General features: G+C 38.3%; 1 protein-coding gene across 1 annotated transcript in view; it reads right to left on the bottom strand.

The window, feature by feature from the left end:
• The window catches only part of cdkal1 (CDK5 regulatory subunit associated protein 1-like 1), a 242,924-nt gene that overhangs the window by 158,783 nt on the left and 66,781 nt on the right, over positions 1 to 17,360 (bottom strand). The window contains exons 5-6 of the mRNA XM_079240730.1: positions 9,700 to 9,796; positions 168 to 216 (exon numbers count right to left, since the gene is read on the bottom strand). Coding sequence (XP_079096856.1) covers positions 168 to 216; positions 9,700 to 9,796 — 146 coding nt within the window. The remainder of the gene's footprint in view (positions 1 to 167; positions 217 to 9,699; positions 9,797 to 17,360) is intronic.

The raw sequence follows: 17,360 nt of genomic DNA, 5'->3' as shown, positions 1-17,360 counted from the left end.
GACAATTTTCTTGATTGAAAAAAAGTAATATGAAGCTGAATTTTAAAAAAGTAACATTTTCCTTTGTAACTATGATAAAACTCATACAATCCTTTGCTCCTTAATCAACACATTGCTGCACACACTGTTATTCATGCATTCCTGCACATCCTTGCAAACTGAAATACCTTTAACTGCCTCGTCCACTACTTCCACCACTCGATCAATCTGTTGGACCTGAGAAACGACAGACACATGGGAAAAGCTTATTGATGCAGGCAAACAAATCCAGACACTCAAACACAAGATATTGATAACCAGCAAACACACCTAAACCTATCCAAGTTTATACAAGATGTGGATATACATATACACAAAGGTAAAAAGCAAAAAGGAAAACAGTGCAATGCAAAATCACAGTGAGCTTTCTGCAGCCAGGATTACGTTTTATAGATTTCCTAAATGTCACTTATTATCTATTTACACAGGTACAGCTCAGTGCGTGTATGCATGTCACAGTCTGCAGGAGGGTCTTACAGATGTGAGTCAAAGCAGGAACAAATACTAGGAGAAAGGGTGAATGACAAACCATACAGTTTACAAAAGCAGGACCACAATGAGCTCAACATAACCAAAGCAGAATGGTCTCTTTTTTCACTTTGATTAGAACATGCAATATCACATATTAAAGCAAATTTAGTTTAGAACCTAATTGCAACTGATATACAATAAGTACATCTTCCCTAAAAGGGTCTAATTTTAGACATAAATCACTTAGTGAAATAAACATACAGACACAGATGTGTAAATAAACAAAAAAAAACAACATGCAAATGATCTCAAGATACAATATATGTTTTTGCATGTATGATTGGTCATAATTTGCTGGACAGATTCCCAAGGATTTGGATAAATAGTATAGTAAGGTTCACTAAAAGGACAAGAAAAGCAGGCTTCATTGCATGCTGCAATCTAGGAGGTACAACAGTTATTTTCCTCACTGTCTTCTACAGGGGAAAAAGCTCATTTAAATAGAACGAAGATGTGCAATAAATATACAACACTCAAAAAAAATAAAGGGAACACTTAAACAACACAATGTAACTCCAAGTCAGCCACACTTCTGTGAAACTGAATGGTCCACTTTGGAAGCAACACGGATTAACAATCAATTCCACATGCTGTTGTGCAAATTATAGGCAAATGGCAAGACACACCCAATAAAGGAGTGGTTCTGCAGGTGGTGACCACAGACCACTTCTCAGGTCCGATGCTTTCTGGCTTATCTTTTGGTCGCTTTTGAATGCTGGCGGGCTTTCACTCTAGTGGTAGCATGACACAGAGTCTACAACCCAAACAAGTGGCTCAGGTAGTGCAGCTCATCCAGGATGGTACATCAATGCAAGAAAGTGTGGCAAGAAAGTTTGCTGTGTCTGTTAGCGTAGTGTCCAGAGCATGGAGACGCTACCAGGAGACAGGCCCGTACATCAGGAGATGTGGAGGAGGCCGTGGGAGGGCAACAACCCAGCAGCAGCACCGCTACCTCCTTTTTTGTGCAAGGAGGAACAAGAGGAGCTCTGCCAGTGCCCTGCAAAATGAGCTCCAGCAGGCTGCAAATATCCATGTCTCTGCTCAAACAATCAGAAACAGACTCCATGAGGGTGGTATGAGGGCCCGACGTCCACAGGTGGGGGTTGTGCTTTCAGCTCAACACCGTGCAGGATGTTTGGCATTTGCCAGAGAACACCTAGATTGGCAAAATTGCCACTGGCACCCTGTGCTATTCACAGATGAAAGCAGATTCACACTGAGCACATGTGACAGACGTGACAGAGTCTGGAGACACCGTGGAGAACGTTCTGCTGCCTGCAATATCCTCCAGCATGACCGGTTTGACAGTGGGTCAGTAATGATGTGGGATGGCATTTGTTTGGCCGCACAGCCCTCCATGTGCTCGCCAGAGGTAGCCTGACTGCCATTAGGTACCAAGATGAGATCCTCAGACCCCTTGTGAGACCATATGCTGGTGCAGTTGGCCCTGGGTCCCTCCTAATGCAAGACAATGCTCGACCTCATGTGGCTGGAGTGTGTCAGCGGTTTCTGCAACACGAAGGCATTGATGTTATGGACTGGCCCGCCCATTCCCCAGACCTGAATCCAATTGCGCACATCTGGGACATCATGTCTCGCTCCATCCACCAACGCCAAGTTGCACCACAGACTGTCCAGGAGTTGGTGGATGCTTTAGTCCAGGTCTGGGAGGAGATCCCTAAGAAAAACATCCACTGCCTCATCAGGAGCATGCCAAGGCATTGTAGGGAGGTCATACAGGCACACGGAGGCCACACACACTACTGAGCCTCGTTTAGACTTGTTTAAAGGACATTACATCAAAGTTGGATCAGCCTGTAGTGTGTTTTTCCACTTTAATTTTGAGTATAACTCCAAATCCAGACATTGATACATTTGACTTTCATTGATCATTTTTGTGTGATTTTGCTGTCAGCACATTCAACTATGGAAAGAACAAAGTATTTAATAAAAATATTTTTTTTATTCAGATCTACAACGTGTTATTTTAGTGTTCCCTTTTTTTCTTTTTTTCTTTTTTTTTTAGCAGTGTATGATAAATGTAAATATAGATTTCTAAAGAAAATTATTTCAAATTATTTATCGTTTGTTCTAAAATTAATAATATGAAGAGTTAAGGTAGGGAAAATGTAAAAAATGAATAAATAAATAAAATAAAATTTAAGAAAATCATTGCCAAATAAGCAAATGGCAGAGACAAGAAACTATTTTTGTCGAGCAGTATTTTCTCCTTCTTCTCAGCATCCCTCTCAGTTCTTGTTTTTTCAGTCCCTAATCTTAGAGGTTTCTGCACTGGCTGCGCGATCAGCTCTCAATGCCTCCAGGTCCATTACCCAGCAAACCCTTCTATCAAGCACATTCACATGAATGCACACTGTGCATTGTGGGCAGCAGTTGCATGCATGTTACACACTGAAATAAAGCTCATTTTTTTGTAATAGCCAGACAACTGGGACCCATTCAGGGCAGCAGCAGGTGCCTCTTCTTACAGTAAGTGTTTTGTGATTTTTGTATTTTGCAGCTTAATTCACATCTCACATTTTATCTCAGGTGTTTTCCAATATTGGTATGCATTTACCGTTTGATACATTTTTGAGCTACAAATGTAAGAATTTGGTTTAAAAATGCTATGTTTTTAATGTTTTAAAAACCTAAAGGAATCAGTTAATATGTTTAGTTTCATCAGAAACTAATTTTGTAATCTGCATTGCTGTTAATTGTTTTCCAAAAAATGAGGTTCTTGGAATAACAACCTGCCAGACAACTCTACATTCTAGCAAGCATTTTTAATCTTTAAGCTCCTGCAGTGAGAACCTCATGAGCTAAATGGCTTTTGTCTGTAAAATTGAATGTTAGTAATTTTTTCATGGCTGATATAAAAATATTTTTTTTAGCTAGAGCAAGCAGTAAACCAGTTTAACATCCAATGTACCAGTAACCGAAGGCTGCCATGTTGCATCGCCATCCATGAATAGTGTAGCCAAAAGGAGACATACTTGTTAAGCTAGTATTGTCAGGTTGGGGGGTGAATGGATCCCAGTTGCCTGGCTATTACAAGAAAATTTGTCATTTCAGTTGGATAATTTACTGTTACTCTCAAAATAAAACAGCAAAGACGACTAAATTGTTCGTTAGCCTGCACGGAACAGCTCCATTGCAACAGTTTTAAGTTGCAGTTACTCTTCACAGAAGTCATACTAGCAGGTGACGGAACACTTCTTTCAGCCTATTCATTCATTTTACTAACCACTTAATCTGATGAAGGGTCACGGGGAAGCTGGAGCCTATCCCAGCAGTCTTTCAGGCGAAAGGCCCCCCTGTACACCCTGGACAGGTCGCCAGTAACCAATTAACCTAACATGCATGTCTTTGGACGGTGGGAGGAAGCTGAACTACCCAGACAAAAACCCACGCATACACGGGGAGAACATGCAAACTTCACACAGAAAGGCCATTGTCCTTCTGTTCTTGCTATTTTTTTGTAATTACTGTGAATGCCATATGTATTGAGATCCGGTTCTTTCTTGCATATTATTATTCCGACAAACTTTGGCATGCTACTCCTCCTGTACCATTCAGGTCACTTCAACCACTCGGATCTTCAACACTGCAGCTCCTTCGGGAGATGTGTGCTATGACTTTTGTAATTTTAAATCTTTGTAGTTTGTAGTGTTTTTATTTTGTAAAAATAAATTCCGCCTTGTGATTGGATGAAAGTCCTTCAACAACTTTTCAAGTTATTCAAGTTTTTGTCAATTTTTCAAATCTGTTCCTGTGATATGATAAAATGGAATTCAGCTCATTGTTCCATTTTCTTCATCAGTACACAGAAATGCATTGGTATACAAAGCAAGGGTTCAAATCCATAATTGAACATTGTGCCCCATAATTGTATGCAACAACTAAAATACCGAGTACAGCACTGGTCCATTTAAAAGTTTTGGCTTTGGCTTCAACTGCAAGCTGTGCAGTTGAAGTGTGGGCCGTCTGCACATATAAGATAAAGCATGTGTAATGTCTGTCTTCAAAAGTTGTACAATTAATACAAAGTGTGTATTTCAAGTTTAAAAAAAATGAACTGTGCAGAAGTGACGATTAAACAATTTTTTGTTGTTACAATGCTTGAAATGAAACTAAGTAGTCTTTCTTGCAAAATGTTTGAAACTTTACTCCTCCTCCTTTTGTCTCACTTCAACCATTCAAGTATCAAACTCTTCAGCCAATTCAGGAGATATGTACTATGACCTTTGGTTTGAGTAACGTAAACTTTTCAAGTTCTTCAAATTTTTGTCAATTTTTAAAACTGTTCTTGTGATTGGACCAAACGGGAAATTCCGCTCAGTGATTGGTCCATTTTCTGCACCGGTACCCAGGTACGCATTGGTATACAAGGCAAGGGTTCAAATCCAGTATTGAACAATGTCAGCCTAGACAGTATGCTAGTTGTTGCATACAGAGTGCTGCGTACTGTTCCATGAAAAAGCTTGAGCTTGAGCTGTGCAGTCAAAGTGTGGGTGGTCTGCACAAATAAGATAAAGTATGTGCGATGTCTGTCTTTAAAAGTTGTACAAATAATACAAAGTGTTAATTCAAGTAAAAAAAAATAAACTGCAGAGATGAGTTCCATATTATATTTTTGGTGTTGAAATGCTTTAAATGCAACAAAGTTGTTAACGTTGAATAATAGTCTAACTGATCACATGGGCAATTTTAAAAGGTTTTCTGCAATGATTAATGCTGTTTAACGACTGACTTCAGAATTTTAGTTGTTTTTACGTACTATTTAAAACTATCTTTGGTGTCTTGACAGCAGTTCAACCTTTCACATCTCTTTGCAATTCTGCTGATTACACACTGATATTCTTTGGCGATCCCAATGGCAAAGAATATCATGGCTTCTGCCAGTCATTGTGAGAGCTATTGTAGTGCAGTGGCAATATCAGTTGCCCTTTGTTGAGGTCATGGGTTCAAACCCTGGTACCAGATCTTGATAAATTGTGTTAGATGGTTGTACTTCTTCTCCTAATGCTTATGCTAAGAAAAGCAAGCTAAAAAATCTTGTGTTACTTCACCAATTCAAATCAAAGTTCTTCTGCTGATTACACACTGAAGCAAATTTTTAAAAAGGCATTCCTATCCCAGTGGTAAAAAATAAAAAAATTACGCTTCTGCCAGAGCATAGCTGAGAGTTGTGCTGGTGTAATAGTTAAAGGAATGGGCTCTTGTTTGTGGGTCCGAATCCCAATTTGGTATGCAAGTCAAGCTGGATAGTTGTCCTTGTTCTCCAAATTCTTATGCACTTTCTAATTAAAACATGGCAGATAGTTGAACTTGTTCTCCTAATGGTGAAGCTTATGCTGTGAAAAGCATAGCTTCAAGCTAATACATCTTTTGTGCTTCCTCACTCATTTAAATCTAAAACTCTTCAGATCATTCAGAAGATATGGGCTGTAACTTGTGGTCTTTCTAACATTTAAACTTTTCCAGTTTTCAGGTTTTTGTCAATTTTTCTAATCCATTCCTGTGATTGAACAAAACGGGACGTAGCGATTGGTCCATTTTGTGCACAAGTACACAGGTACACATTGGTATCCAAGGTACAAGTTCAAAACCGGCATCTAACACAGTGTGATGGTTGCCGTTTCTGTGGCCATGTGGAGCACTGTCAGTTTCTTCATCAGAATTGTTTGCTTCAGCTGTGTGCTTAAAAGGACAAAGGATGCAAGCTTGGCAATCAAATAACATGGTGTGTATTTTGCAAAATCTGTTTCTGTCAAATTTGCACAAATAATGCAAATGTTTAAAGGGGTCCTATTATGGTATTTCAAGTTTTCTGAGCTTTCTACGGTGTTACAGTGTTGAATCCTCATCAGACATGTGAACAGAACTGTTTTTTTTTATCACCTAAACGCATGTTTGAGTTTGAGTTCCAGCACTCTCTCCGTTCAGTTTACATGGCGACGAAAAACGCGTCATTTTCTACTTCGAAATCCTTGTGACGTCCCGGGGGATAAGGTTCGGTGATTGGTTACCTTCTACTGGTTAACAAGGGCATGTACAAATACATCAGGCGGGTGGAAAATGTCAGATAAAGTTATTTCCAACGATGGCTGGTGAGTTTACCAGAGACATCCTGCTGCATTCGTTGCTGTGGGTTGCTGTTTTCCACTTCGTTTTCAGGGTCTGATTCAGGTTCCAACATGTAGGGCTGTATGCTATGTGTTTTTTTTTTTATTGAGTTCATATTAGCCTAATCCTTCTGTTTATGAGATGTTACAATGACGGCGGTGAAAGCAGGTGCGGTGCGCGCTCCTGATGTAGTGCAGTGGCGGGAGGCGGGGATAATGCGGAAGAGTCTCAATCCACTCGTTTTGCCCACAGACTGATCTGACAGCCTACGGAGGGTCGGTCTGAAGTAAATAAAGTGATCTGTGACAATAACTCGATCAATCCCAGCCCTTCTGGGCTCAGAAATAAAAATAAATTAGCCTGAAATGCACATAATAGTTCCACTTTAAAGTTGTGACATACAGAAACTTCTTAGAAAAATTTGTTAAATATTGGATTTTTGTTTATTGCTTCATGCAACATTCCAAGTTCAATAGTTTAAAAAATTGGTGTTCACAGTTGCTGTTATTAAAATAATAGCTGTTTCTAGTTAACATTGTCATCAGCAGCAATTTAGCTCAACTTGAAAAATAAAAGAGGTAAGAGTACTTTTTTCATTGTTTTACATCAAGACTTGAAACTGTGAACTCTAATTACAATATGCCATGTTTTCCATGTGAGAGAATGGGTTTTCCACTTTTAGAATCGTCAGTGAATGCACCACTCAGCTTTTTAAAAAAATATATCTTAGGGGGACTTCAGTACATTTCAGTGACAAATCCTAATATTAGCCACTAAAAAGAGAGAAAAAAGTAAATCAAATCTTAGTTCTGAAAAAATGTAGCACAAAGAAAATTAAGACATGATTTTTGACTAGTGTGTTAATCTCATGGCTGGATTACATGACAGCAAAAGATTTTAACAGCCTGCACCAACAACATGACATGCCAGTAGATTAGTATTGTATATGTTGACTATTGATGTGTCTTGCTTCACCACAAGAAATGAATTACGTCCAGTTGCCGGTGTCCGAACTTTAGATTAAGGGAAACCAGCCAGGTTATCTTTCATTTAAATTTGTGTTCAAACAAACATGGGTCAGCTCAGGGCATGTAGAATGGATCTAATGTGGTATAATTTGGCTTTAAATATTAAATCAACATAATAATTCTAACCAATTCAGCCCATCCAGAGACATATAGACCGTGTTCTGACAGCACTGATGCGACTGACATCTCATGCGCTCAGCAATGCTTACCCATTGAGATCTTCCGATTACTCGGCCAATGCTGCGAGTGTGTGTGCCTATGTGTATGATTGTGAATGATGGTGTGTGATGTGTGTCAGATACAGGATGTGACAAGTCTAGTTCAGAGAGGTGAAACACTGCAGGCTTGCGTGACTGCCTGTGTACCTTACACAAAGTACACTGTCATTCATTTTGTGGCGGCTACAGAAAAGAAAACACAAATATGGAAGCATACAAAAAAAGCTGACACACAAAGGTCAATTAGACAAAGAATTCAAAAAGAAAAAGAAACCTATTTTTAACTCTCTTATATAGCCGTTAGCACAATCACTTTACACAAATTCTCAAGTCTTTATTTGCATCTGATTTGCATAAACCACCAACTGCCGCTGTTATTATGTAGCTGGTTCTAACTACCAAGGAAGCACAAGGGGAGTATGTGCATGCTCATATTACTCTTTTCAAAAAAATTAACTTGCTTCAACATGCATGTATGTATTCATAGGCCCATCTGCAAGTCTGCTTGTGTTTTATAACAAAAGCCTGGAACCCATTTAACTTGTTGGGATTACCATGGCGGGTCCCATAGTTTAAAGCACTGTTTCAAACTTTATCTTTAACATTAGAATTAGGGAAAATTCAGATCATTATAAGGCTGACAAAAGCATAAGAATTCATATTTATTGGTTCTCACAAAGAGAGGAGTACAAGGAAGTGCATGTGTGTGTGCTTGTAACAATGCATAATCCAGTTCCCTTGTGATAATGACAGGACCTGCAGTTTCAGAGCTTCATTGCCAAAAATTAGTTCAGGAGACTATTTGCTCACGTTGGCCGGTTTCCAAAGGGAAAGTTAAGTTAAAGTGTTTTTCCAGGGAACTGCTCATGTTCTACTTTTAACGATAGAAACTTGCTAAATATAAGAGCTGTTTGTTGCCGTAGGACAAAATATCAAAGATCAATCCAGAAGAGATCTTCTGGACAGGATACGGTTAGAATGCCACATAAATGAGCAGTTAATATTTAACTGTTATTCCTTGAAGTTATAGGAATATTTTTTATGGTTCTCTTCTTAAAACATGATCTTTTATTGGATTTAAGTTGTTTATGTAGTGAAAAATAGCATTTTTGCTGAGCACTTGTAGTCAACTTTTATTAGTTTTAAATTTTTTACACAAATAAAAGTGACTTCACTTTATTTCAACATCTGAAGTGCAATCAATACAATTTTGTTTGGATTTTTGCAAGATATCCATCTGCAAGAGGCCAGAGTGGAGCACAACTGCAGTTTTTAATCGGCTAACTGTATGACTTAGTTTTAACCTGCCTACATCTGATAGCTGGTTAGGCAACATTAGCTCCGGGTTAGCCCAAATGGCTGTTAACTATAGGCAGGTCAGCGCTTGATACATGTGAAATTATCCACCCCACCATGATGACAATACGACTAATCATTTTATTTATTTCAATTTATTTTTATAAAGCTTAACTAGTCTATTTTTAAAAATCACCTATAATTCCCACCCCTAATTTGTATAATAATGCAGTCTCACACACACACACACACACACACACACACACGCCATTGGGTAAGAAGCATATGATACATCATGTGTGTGCATCTAAAAATCTGCTTATTAGAAACATGAAACACAAATAAGAGTGCACCAGAAGACACAGCACCTGCATAAACATTTATCTATTGGCTACACTTTCATGCAAGTTAATCAAAGTACACAGAGACTACACACAGAAACCACAATGTACACATACCCCAATAATGCTGAGACCCTTGAGGTAGTCCATCCGTGGCTGAGCTTGGGGAACACATCCTGCTACAACCACCTTTTTCTGCTGTTCCTGGGCTTTCCTATACAAGCAAATGCAAAGTTAAGAAAACTATCAGTGCTTTCCTTTTCTGTGCAAAACATTTGCACAAATTTCAGTTTCTGATTGGAGAAAAGAAGCAATATTGTTAAAGTAAACACAACAGACTTTAAATGATAACAGTTGTAGACATTTTATGTGAAATGGTTTAGGTTTCCTTTAGTAACTATCTGACTATAAAATAGGTACTTAACAATGCAATGTTTTCCTAATCTGTTTTCTTAAACCATTAATGAAAAAACAGCAGGCTGATGGGGCTGAAATGTATGCACCAACACACACAAATCAATAGCTGCAGCAATCTGTCAGCATGTCTGCATCCAGTAGCAAATTAAATCCAACTCCGAATTATTCCTTTGCTGTATACAAACTGTGAGACCTTTCTTCAAACTGAAATATTAAAAACACAGGCCCATTCTCATGGATCTGAATGAAAACCTGAGAGTACAACCCTTATCCCAACCAGTAGAAACATATCAATAACAATGTGGCAAAGACCAAATACAAGCCCAGTTCTACTGTCCATGTTCAGTTGTAAGAGCCATTTACAAACGTTAGCATCATGATGTATTGACAAATTTCTGCAAATGACCTCATAAACCAACTAGGTAAATGTTAACTGTAATAAGAAATCTTTATAGGAGTTGGATCGTTTTCTCACAGACTTGTTGCAGCTACACAAAGAGAGTCGGCCATAACTAAATGAATGTGTCCAATTGGTCCACATTGGATTTAGCATGATTTTATGTCAGAATAAACTCATTACAAACACCATTAGGCATTAGGCATTTGCCTTAGAATTAGTTTTGGAAATGTCAACAGGATTCCCAAATCATGTGCATTTTTATTGATATGACTTAAACTAAATTGAGATATGCTAATTGTAAAATTTTCTAACCAACTTCATTAGAAATGTGTGTGAGCACATGATCTATGCAAGCTTTTATGTCACTTTCAGTTAGTGGCAGAGAGATTTGAGACATGCGGTCTGTCTGACAAAAGCTTTTGGAGGAACTGCCCAGACTCTGCCATAAATCTTTAATAATGAAGCCTCCTGACAGCTGGAGTGGGAGGGAAAGATGGAAGCGGGTAGGCATGTTAGTGAGGGTGGAATGGTGGGAGGAGGACTGAGGAGCAGCAATGAAGCTGGATGCAAACTGTCACTTGTGTTTTAATTCACACTGTTTGTATTCTTCAGCAAACAAAGAGAGGTAAAGATGGAGGTGGAAGGGTTGAGTGAGGAACACAGTGTGAAGGGAGAGAAAGAGAAATGTGAGGGCAGACAACTCAATTCAAAGCCAGTTTACTCTGCCACATGAATGGGAAATGGAGAAATAGATAAAAGCTAAAGTTAGTGAGAGATTAATGATGAAATAGTAAAACTAGAAATCTGTGCTTAATGATTATTCAGTTCACTGTTTTAATAAGCAGCAGCTTTACTGGCCAAGCACAATATTTTTGCATGTTCAAGTAAAGACTTATACATCATAGTATGCAGTGTTTTATTATTCATACACTCACTTCCAATAACTATTTCCTAGAATACTAATGAGTTTAAAAAAAAAAACAAAAAAACACAAATTAAAAAAAAAAAAAAAAACTTCCAATGAGAAAAACTATAGCTTCTTGCATTGTATGCCCAAATGTTTTTTGGGGTTGAATCCTACCCAGGTTGCCTATAAACATTGGTCTTGGAGCACACTCCACGTGACTCAAATACAGGAAATAGACAAAAAGCAAAGGAAATTGTGGCTTCAACTCAGAGCGTTATGGGTAAACAAAATTTAAACCCACAGCTATCATGAAGGTAAACATGACCTAATGAACCTAAAATGGTTTTTTTGAACCGAGCTGTAAACAGTTTTATTTCTGCTGTGAAGTTGGTCTTTTTAACCTGGGAGTCTATGAGAATTTCCTCTGTTTTGGATCCAGACTCTAGTGGATGAGGGGTGAAATGCAATTTTTGGCAGATTTACTCTCTTTGCCAAATGTAATGACAAATGAGTGCTTGTCATTTATGCTGCATTGCTAAAGTAATGCTAACTTAGTTTAAGTTACTCCCTATCTGTAGTAGACAGTGCCACACATGGATCCCAAAGGTGATCTATGTGTGTGATGCAGTCAGTGAGTTAGACTTGTAAAAGAATGACTTGACACAATAAATGATCAGTTTGTATTATCGAGTGGAGAAAAATGTCCTAATTTTTAAACGCTATCGTCTCAGTTGCCAAATGAAACTTTTATGTTCATTGTTAGCATCATTGTAGTTATGCTAACCTAGCCCAGTTCTACTGTCCATGTTCACATGAAAGCCATTTCCAAACGTTAGCATCATGATGTATTGACAAATTCCTGCAAATGACCTCATAATCCAACTAGGTAAATGTTAACTGTAATAAGAAATCTTAATAGGAGTTGGATCGTTTTCTCACAGACTTGTTGCAGCTACACAAAGAGAGCAAATGAATGCATCCAATTAGTCCACATTGGATTCAGCATGATGTTATGTCATAATAACAGAGTGTTAGCTGACAGCTTAAAAGCCAGCAAGTAAATGCTGGATTAACATAAGTGTAGAAAATTTTTGAGAGTACAGAATGACTGTTCATCGCTTCATCAGCTGTATGTTAAGGTGTATTTTCAGAAGAACAAAGTGAACAGAGAGAGGAGGGGTGTTTAGTAACTTTGGTGTCAGGCTGTTTGGGACCATGATATATTTAAATGAAACTATTAAATATGGCATGTTTTGGCGTCTTAGAAAAACGTCTGGTTTTGTTCTTTAGGTTCATATGAGTAGTCACTTTAAGGCAGAGAAAATAATGGAGTAAACAAAATGTAATTCCACAATAAAGAGCATCAGAATAAATAATGTTTTTTTCAGTCATTTCATTCAATATGTTGCTTGTATACTGTACAGTAGGCAGACGTTTTTTACATATTTGGATGTTTTTGTACTTGAAAATTTCTCTTCTGCAAAGTTAAACAAGCAGTAAAAGACAAAATACTGTTAAACAAAATGTTCTGTCTGCAAAATAAAATATTAACTGTTGTAAGCAGTACAACAAACAAGTTATTTCATTCATTACATGTTTTTATATTAATCAGTGATCAGTATTGTTTTCTGCTAAATATCAAAATTGGCATCAGCCTAAAAAATCCATATCACTTCAGTCTTGAACTTCAGTATCTTCTTAGTTTTTGGTGTACTTCCCGCTGCTCTGCAGCGCCACTTAATGATGTAGCATTGATAACGCAGCGTTTCTGAAAAAGCTTTATCTGTATGATAAACTTTATTTTAAAAAACCAACATCTTTTCTTCTATGTGTTATAGTGGCCTTGATCCTCCAGAAATCCATCCATCCATTCTCTTATCTGCTTGTTACAATTCAGGGTCATGGGGAAGCTGGAGCCTATCCCATCATTGGGCGAGAGGCACATCCAGAAATCATGCATCCCAAATAAGTAAAATTTCTCTGTATCACAACTACTTTAAAAGGACATGAAGTTCTACTCTTGCTCTGTAAAAGGTAATTATTGCAATTTTCGGCTATTTCACATCCTTGGAGGAGCTTAGCTCTACTGGTTGTTTGGAAAAGGTTTGAGGAGGCAGAATTAACTGTAAAATCTGCATTGGTTGGCCAATACCATATAAAGCTGCATAAGCCGTATACCTGGCTTACACCAATATACCTAACTGTAAGTTTACAGCATTACAGATGGGATACAAGCTGCAACAACTCTTATGGGTGCTAGAACTACTAAATGGTTTGCTTTTCCCTTCATGAAACAAAAACACTGAAGCTCGTATCAAACTAGACATACATAACCAAAAACTGAAGAGTGGTTTTTGATGTTGCAGCTAAACTCAATTCTCTTCTCACCAACACTCAGACACTGGCTAAAACTATTGATATTAATTCGACTCTGAGATGTCATTACATTTTTACCTTTTTTTAAACTAAGCATGTCCAAAATTTTTGAATATCAAGTAATCATTTTGGTTATCAATAAAACAAAATGTCTCAACTCAGCTATTATCAACTCTGTCTTAATCTCCCTATATTGTTCACCATGGAGAGTCAGACTGGTTCCACTGCACACTTAGACAGACACACACACACACACACACACACACACACACACACACACACACACACACACACACACACACACACACACACACACACAGTAGGGGTGTGTCTGCATAACTGACACTGTCTAATGCCAAGATGCGGCAAACGTTCCTTTAATATGCATCTCCTTCCCTGCACATACACTCACAGCCATAGCTGACACAGCGAGTAAGCAGACAGTGCCTGAGTTGTCGCCCAAGCGCCCCAGGGGGAACAGGCCAATCACGTCACACACAGTTCCTGGGTGGGATGAAATGGAATGGGATTATGTGATGCAGTTGCCGTGGTGATACTTCTGAGTCCAGCCGAGAACTCGCTGCCAGTGACCCAGACCAGAGCAGATGTCCCCCAAGATCAGACAACGGGGGGTAGTATGTGTGTGTGTGTGTGTCTGTGTGCGCGTGTGTGTGCGGCTGTGAAAGTGGGTAAGTGTGTGAGGCTGCACACGTTTCTCCTTGATTTCCTTGGCATCTCGCCCTAAATCTCAACGACCCTTTGTCAACTCTTTGTTACTGCTCTCCCCAGCTTCAAGACGGCACGCACACACAAGATCCAAATTCTACATATGCATTCCAGTGGCTGCAGCTGGTGACGGCAACAGTGTTCAAAGGTCTATGCATACATGCATGGCCTCTGTGGTATGTATGGTAGAGAGTGCTGTGCTGTACATACTTGTTTTTAACAGCTGAGTGGACACAGTGAATCAGTCAAATTAGACCAGACTAAATGTCCAACTGAATTGATCAGGTTGACTTGGAGAAGCCCTGCGCTAGGAATATGACATTAAAATAACTCAAGGCATTAGATGGACCAGAGTGCATGACCTACATAAGAGCCTCCTCAACTTTCGCACAACAGAAACTGAAGTGAAAGCGAGAGAGCCTTTACTTTGAGGAGTGTGGAAGTTGTCTATACAGCTGTTTAGATGATAGAAACTAAAATTTAGTGGTGCAATCTGATAAAGATGTCTTCAATAATTATGTTTTCACTGTTATTTCAGATGTGAACATGTCTGCCCACATTTGTCGTTGTGACAATGCAAACCATTTTAATTTAGTCCTTAGAGGTGTTTACTCTTTTTCTTCTGTCATTCAGTCTGAATCAAGCATGAGGTGATCAACAGCTTAATTATATTTTCTTGATGTATTACCCCTGGTTAATTATGTTACCGTGTTAGTGTTGTCTGGTGTTTTCAATAAAGGTAAACTAAAAATAATTGGAATACTGAAATCATTGCACAGGATAAACATTTACTCAAACAAAAGCATTTAATATGTCACTTTACCATCCGGTAGAGGAATATCTAAAACAGGTCAGCAGCTGTATGTGTGAGCATGTCCTCTCACTGACTCTCCCTGCTGCTCAGCATCCTTAGCCTTAAACAGATACAGCTTCAGTTACATAGCAGGGGAGAGGATGAGCTCATTACACTCACACACAGAGCCAGCCATATGTTCCTTAACAACATGTTGCTCAAAGGATGAGGTCATACTGGAGTGAGAAGTGAAGAAGTTAGTGTGACTGAGAGGAATGTATCTGCAACTGATTTAGCTTAGCCTAATTAAAACATTTCATCAAACAAAAAAATTTGTTGACAAAAATGTAATGTGATAGTCAAAAATGTAGATACGTTACAACATTTCTTTTTCTACCCTTTCACTGCTGTCTACTTGCCATATTTGGCTTTGCCCTTGGTTCTTTGTCTTCCTCATCCTATCATCTGCACTTCCACGGTCATTTCTGGTTGATTTGACAGCAAGCCAGCCACTGAGCACACCCCTGACCCCTTTGCATTAGCATAAGCAGCAAGGGGCAAGGTTAAGTAGCCATCAAGCTACAGTAATTAAGATGTGAGTCGATGTGTGCAAGGTGTGAACGTGAGTGAGTGCCCAAATCTATTAAATTGCTCGTGTGCAAATTTTCCACATCCTCAAACTTCTGCTAAATAAATAATGCGGTCATACAATACTCGCTGAAGCAATTTAAATTTTGTAAGGGCCGTTACAACACAACATGTCACCTGATCAAGTGGGGATCCAGAGTGTATGTTTATTTAACCTTTAATTTAGTGTTCCATTTATTTTTCTTTGTGTTTTCTTTGAACAACCGCACAAAATACATCTCCACTGGCTGACAGCACAGGCTGAAAATGACGAGAGAAGACTTTTGTCAGTCAAAAGGAATACTTCACTTCATACATGAATAAGTGCACTGAGCTTTGCAAAGACAATTTTGTAAAACAAAACAAAAATTAATAAAAAGTGCAGACAATAAAACATAAGTTTAATCTGGGCCTATGGGATGTGAGCGTAGAAAAACTAAAAAAGATGTTCTTAAGGTAGTACAACAGGGTCCTCATGGAGGACGAGGAAGAGAGAAAAAGAGTGATTGACAGAAAACTGTCAAAACGATATCTTTAAAGGAATGCTAGGTGCAGCTGAGTGTCTGATGGGAAACACTTCATGTTAGGAACAATAAAAAGCAGGAAACGTAGCAGAAACATCAAAGTCACAGTTTATGTAAGAAGTAACTTTTCAGAAAGTAACTGAAACCTGATGTGTTTTATAGAACAGTTTGATGCCCGACACTGTGCAGGTAAGGGAAGACTTTTTGACATCTTGTTTCCAACAAAGGGTCATTTACTGCCACGATTTTCAACAACAGCTGTTACACACTCCATGACAACCGCAAACGTTGTTCTGGGTTGGAAGGAAGCAAGAGCAAAAAATAATTGTGTGGAAATTTGAAGTAGATGTGGTTGATGTTTAATTGTAAAAAGATGATAACATAAAAGCTGGCCTATAGCTGTGAGTTCTGAAAACCAATGTTTACAATGACAAACAAAAGGGCCAAAACGATACTTCAAGTATCTCAAATCACAAGCCATGCAAGTTATTTGCAGTGATGGTTTGTGTTATTGACAAAAGATGTTTACCTAAGATTGCTTTCTTAATTACAATTATTGTTCAAACTGTATATAACATGCATACATGCTACTTTAGCAGTGTTTCTCATTGGTTTAATTTGATTGCATAATTGAGGGAATTGGAGAAAATAAGCATCAAAATCAGGCAAAAAGACAAAAACTGTCAACAGTTTGGAAGCAATTGACAGAAAGGTGAAAGTGCTGTCTAATGTATCCATTGTAAAACCATTAGCTTACCACTTAGCACTCAGAACTGAACAAATGCACTCCTCAGACATGAGCTAATATCTCATTAGTATTTTATATAAATAAGTACAGTTCTTTGCTGTTACTGACACTAGATGATAAAAAAAAAAAAAAGGAAAAAAATGTGGCTTGCGTGGAATTGCAGTACTGTGTGTGAAAAGAGCCATGCCTTATACAAATACTGTAAAGAAATCTTATGTAAAGTTCTTGTATTTTCTTTTCAATCAATGTTTATTTTAAGG

The sequence above is a fragment of the Telmatherina bonti genome (genome assembly GCF_933228915.1).
Source record: "Telmatherina bonti genome assembly, chromosome: 5".
NCBI lineage: Eukaryota > Metazoa > Chordata > Actinopteri > Atheriniformes > Telmatherinidae > Telmatherina > Telmatherina bonti.
Note: the sequence above shows the minus strand (reverse complement) of the source record. Positions and strands in the feature narration are given on the sequence as shown.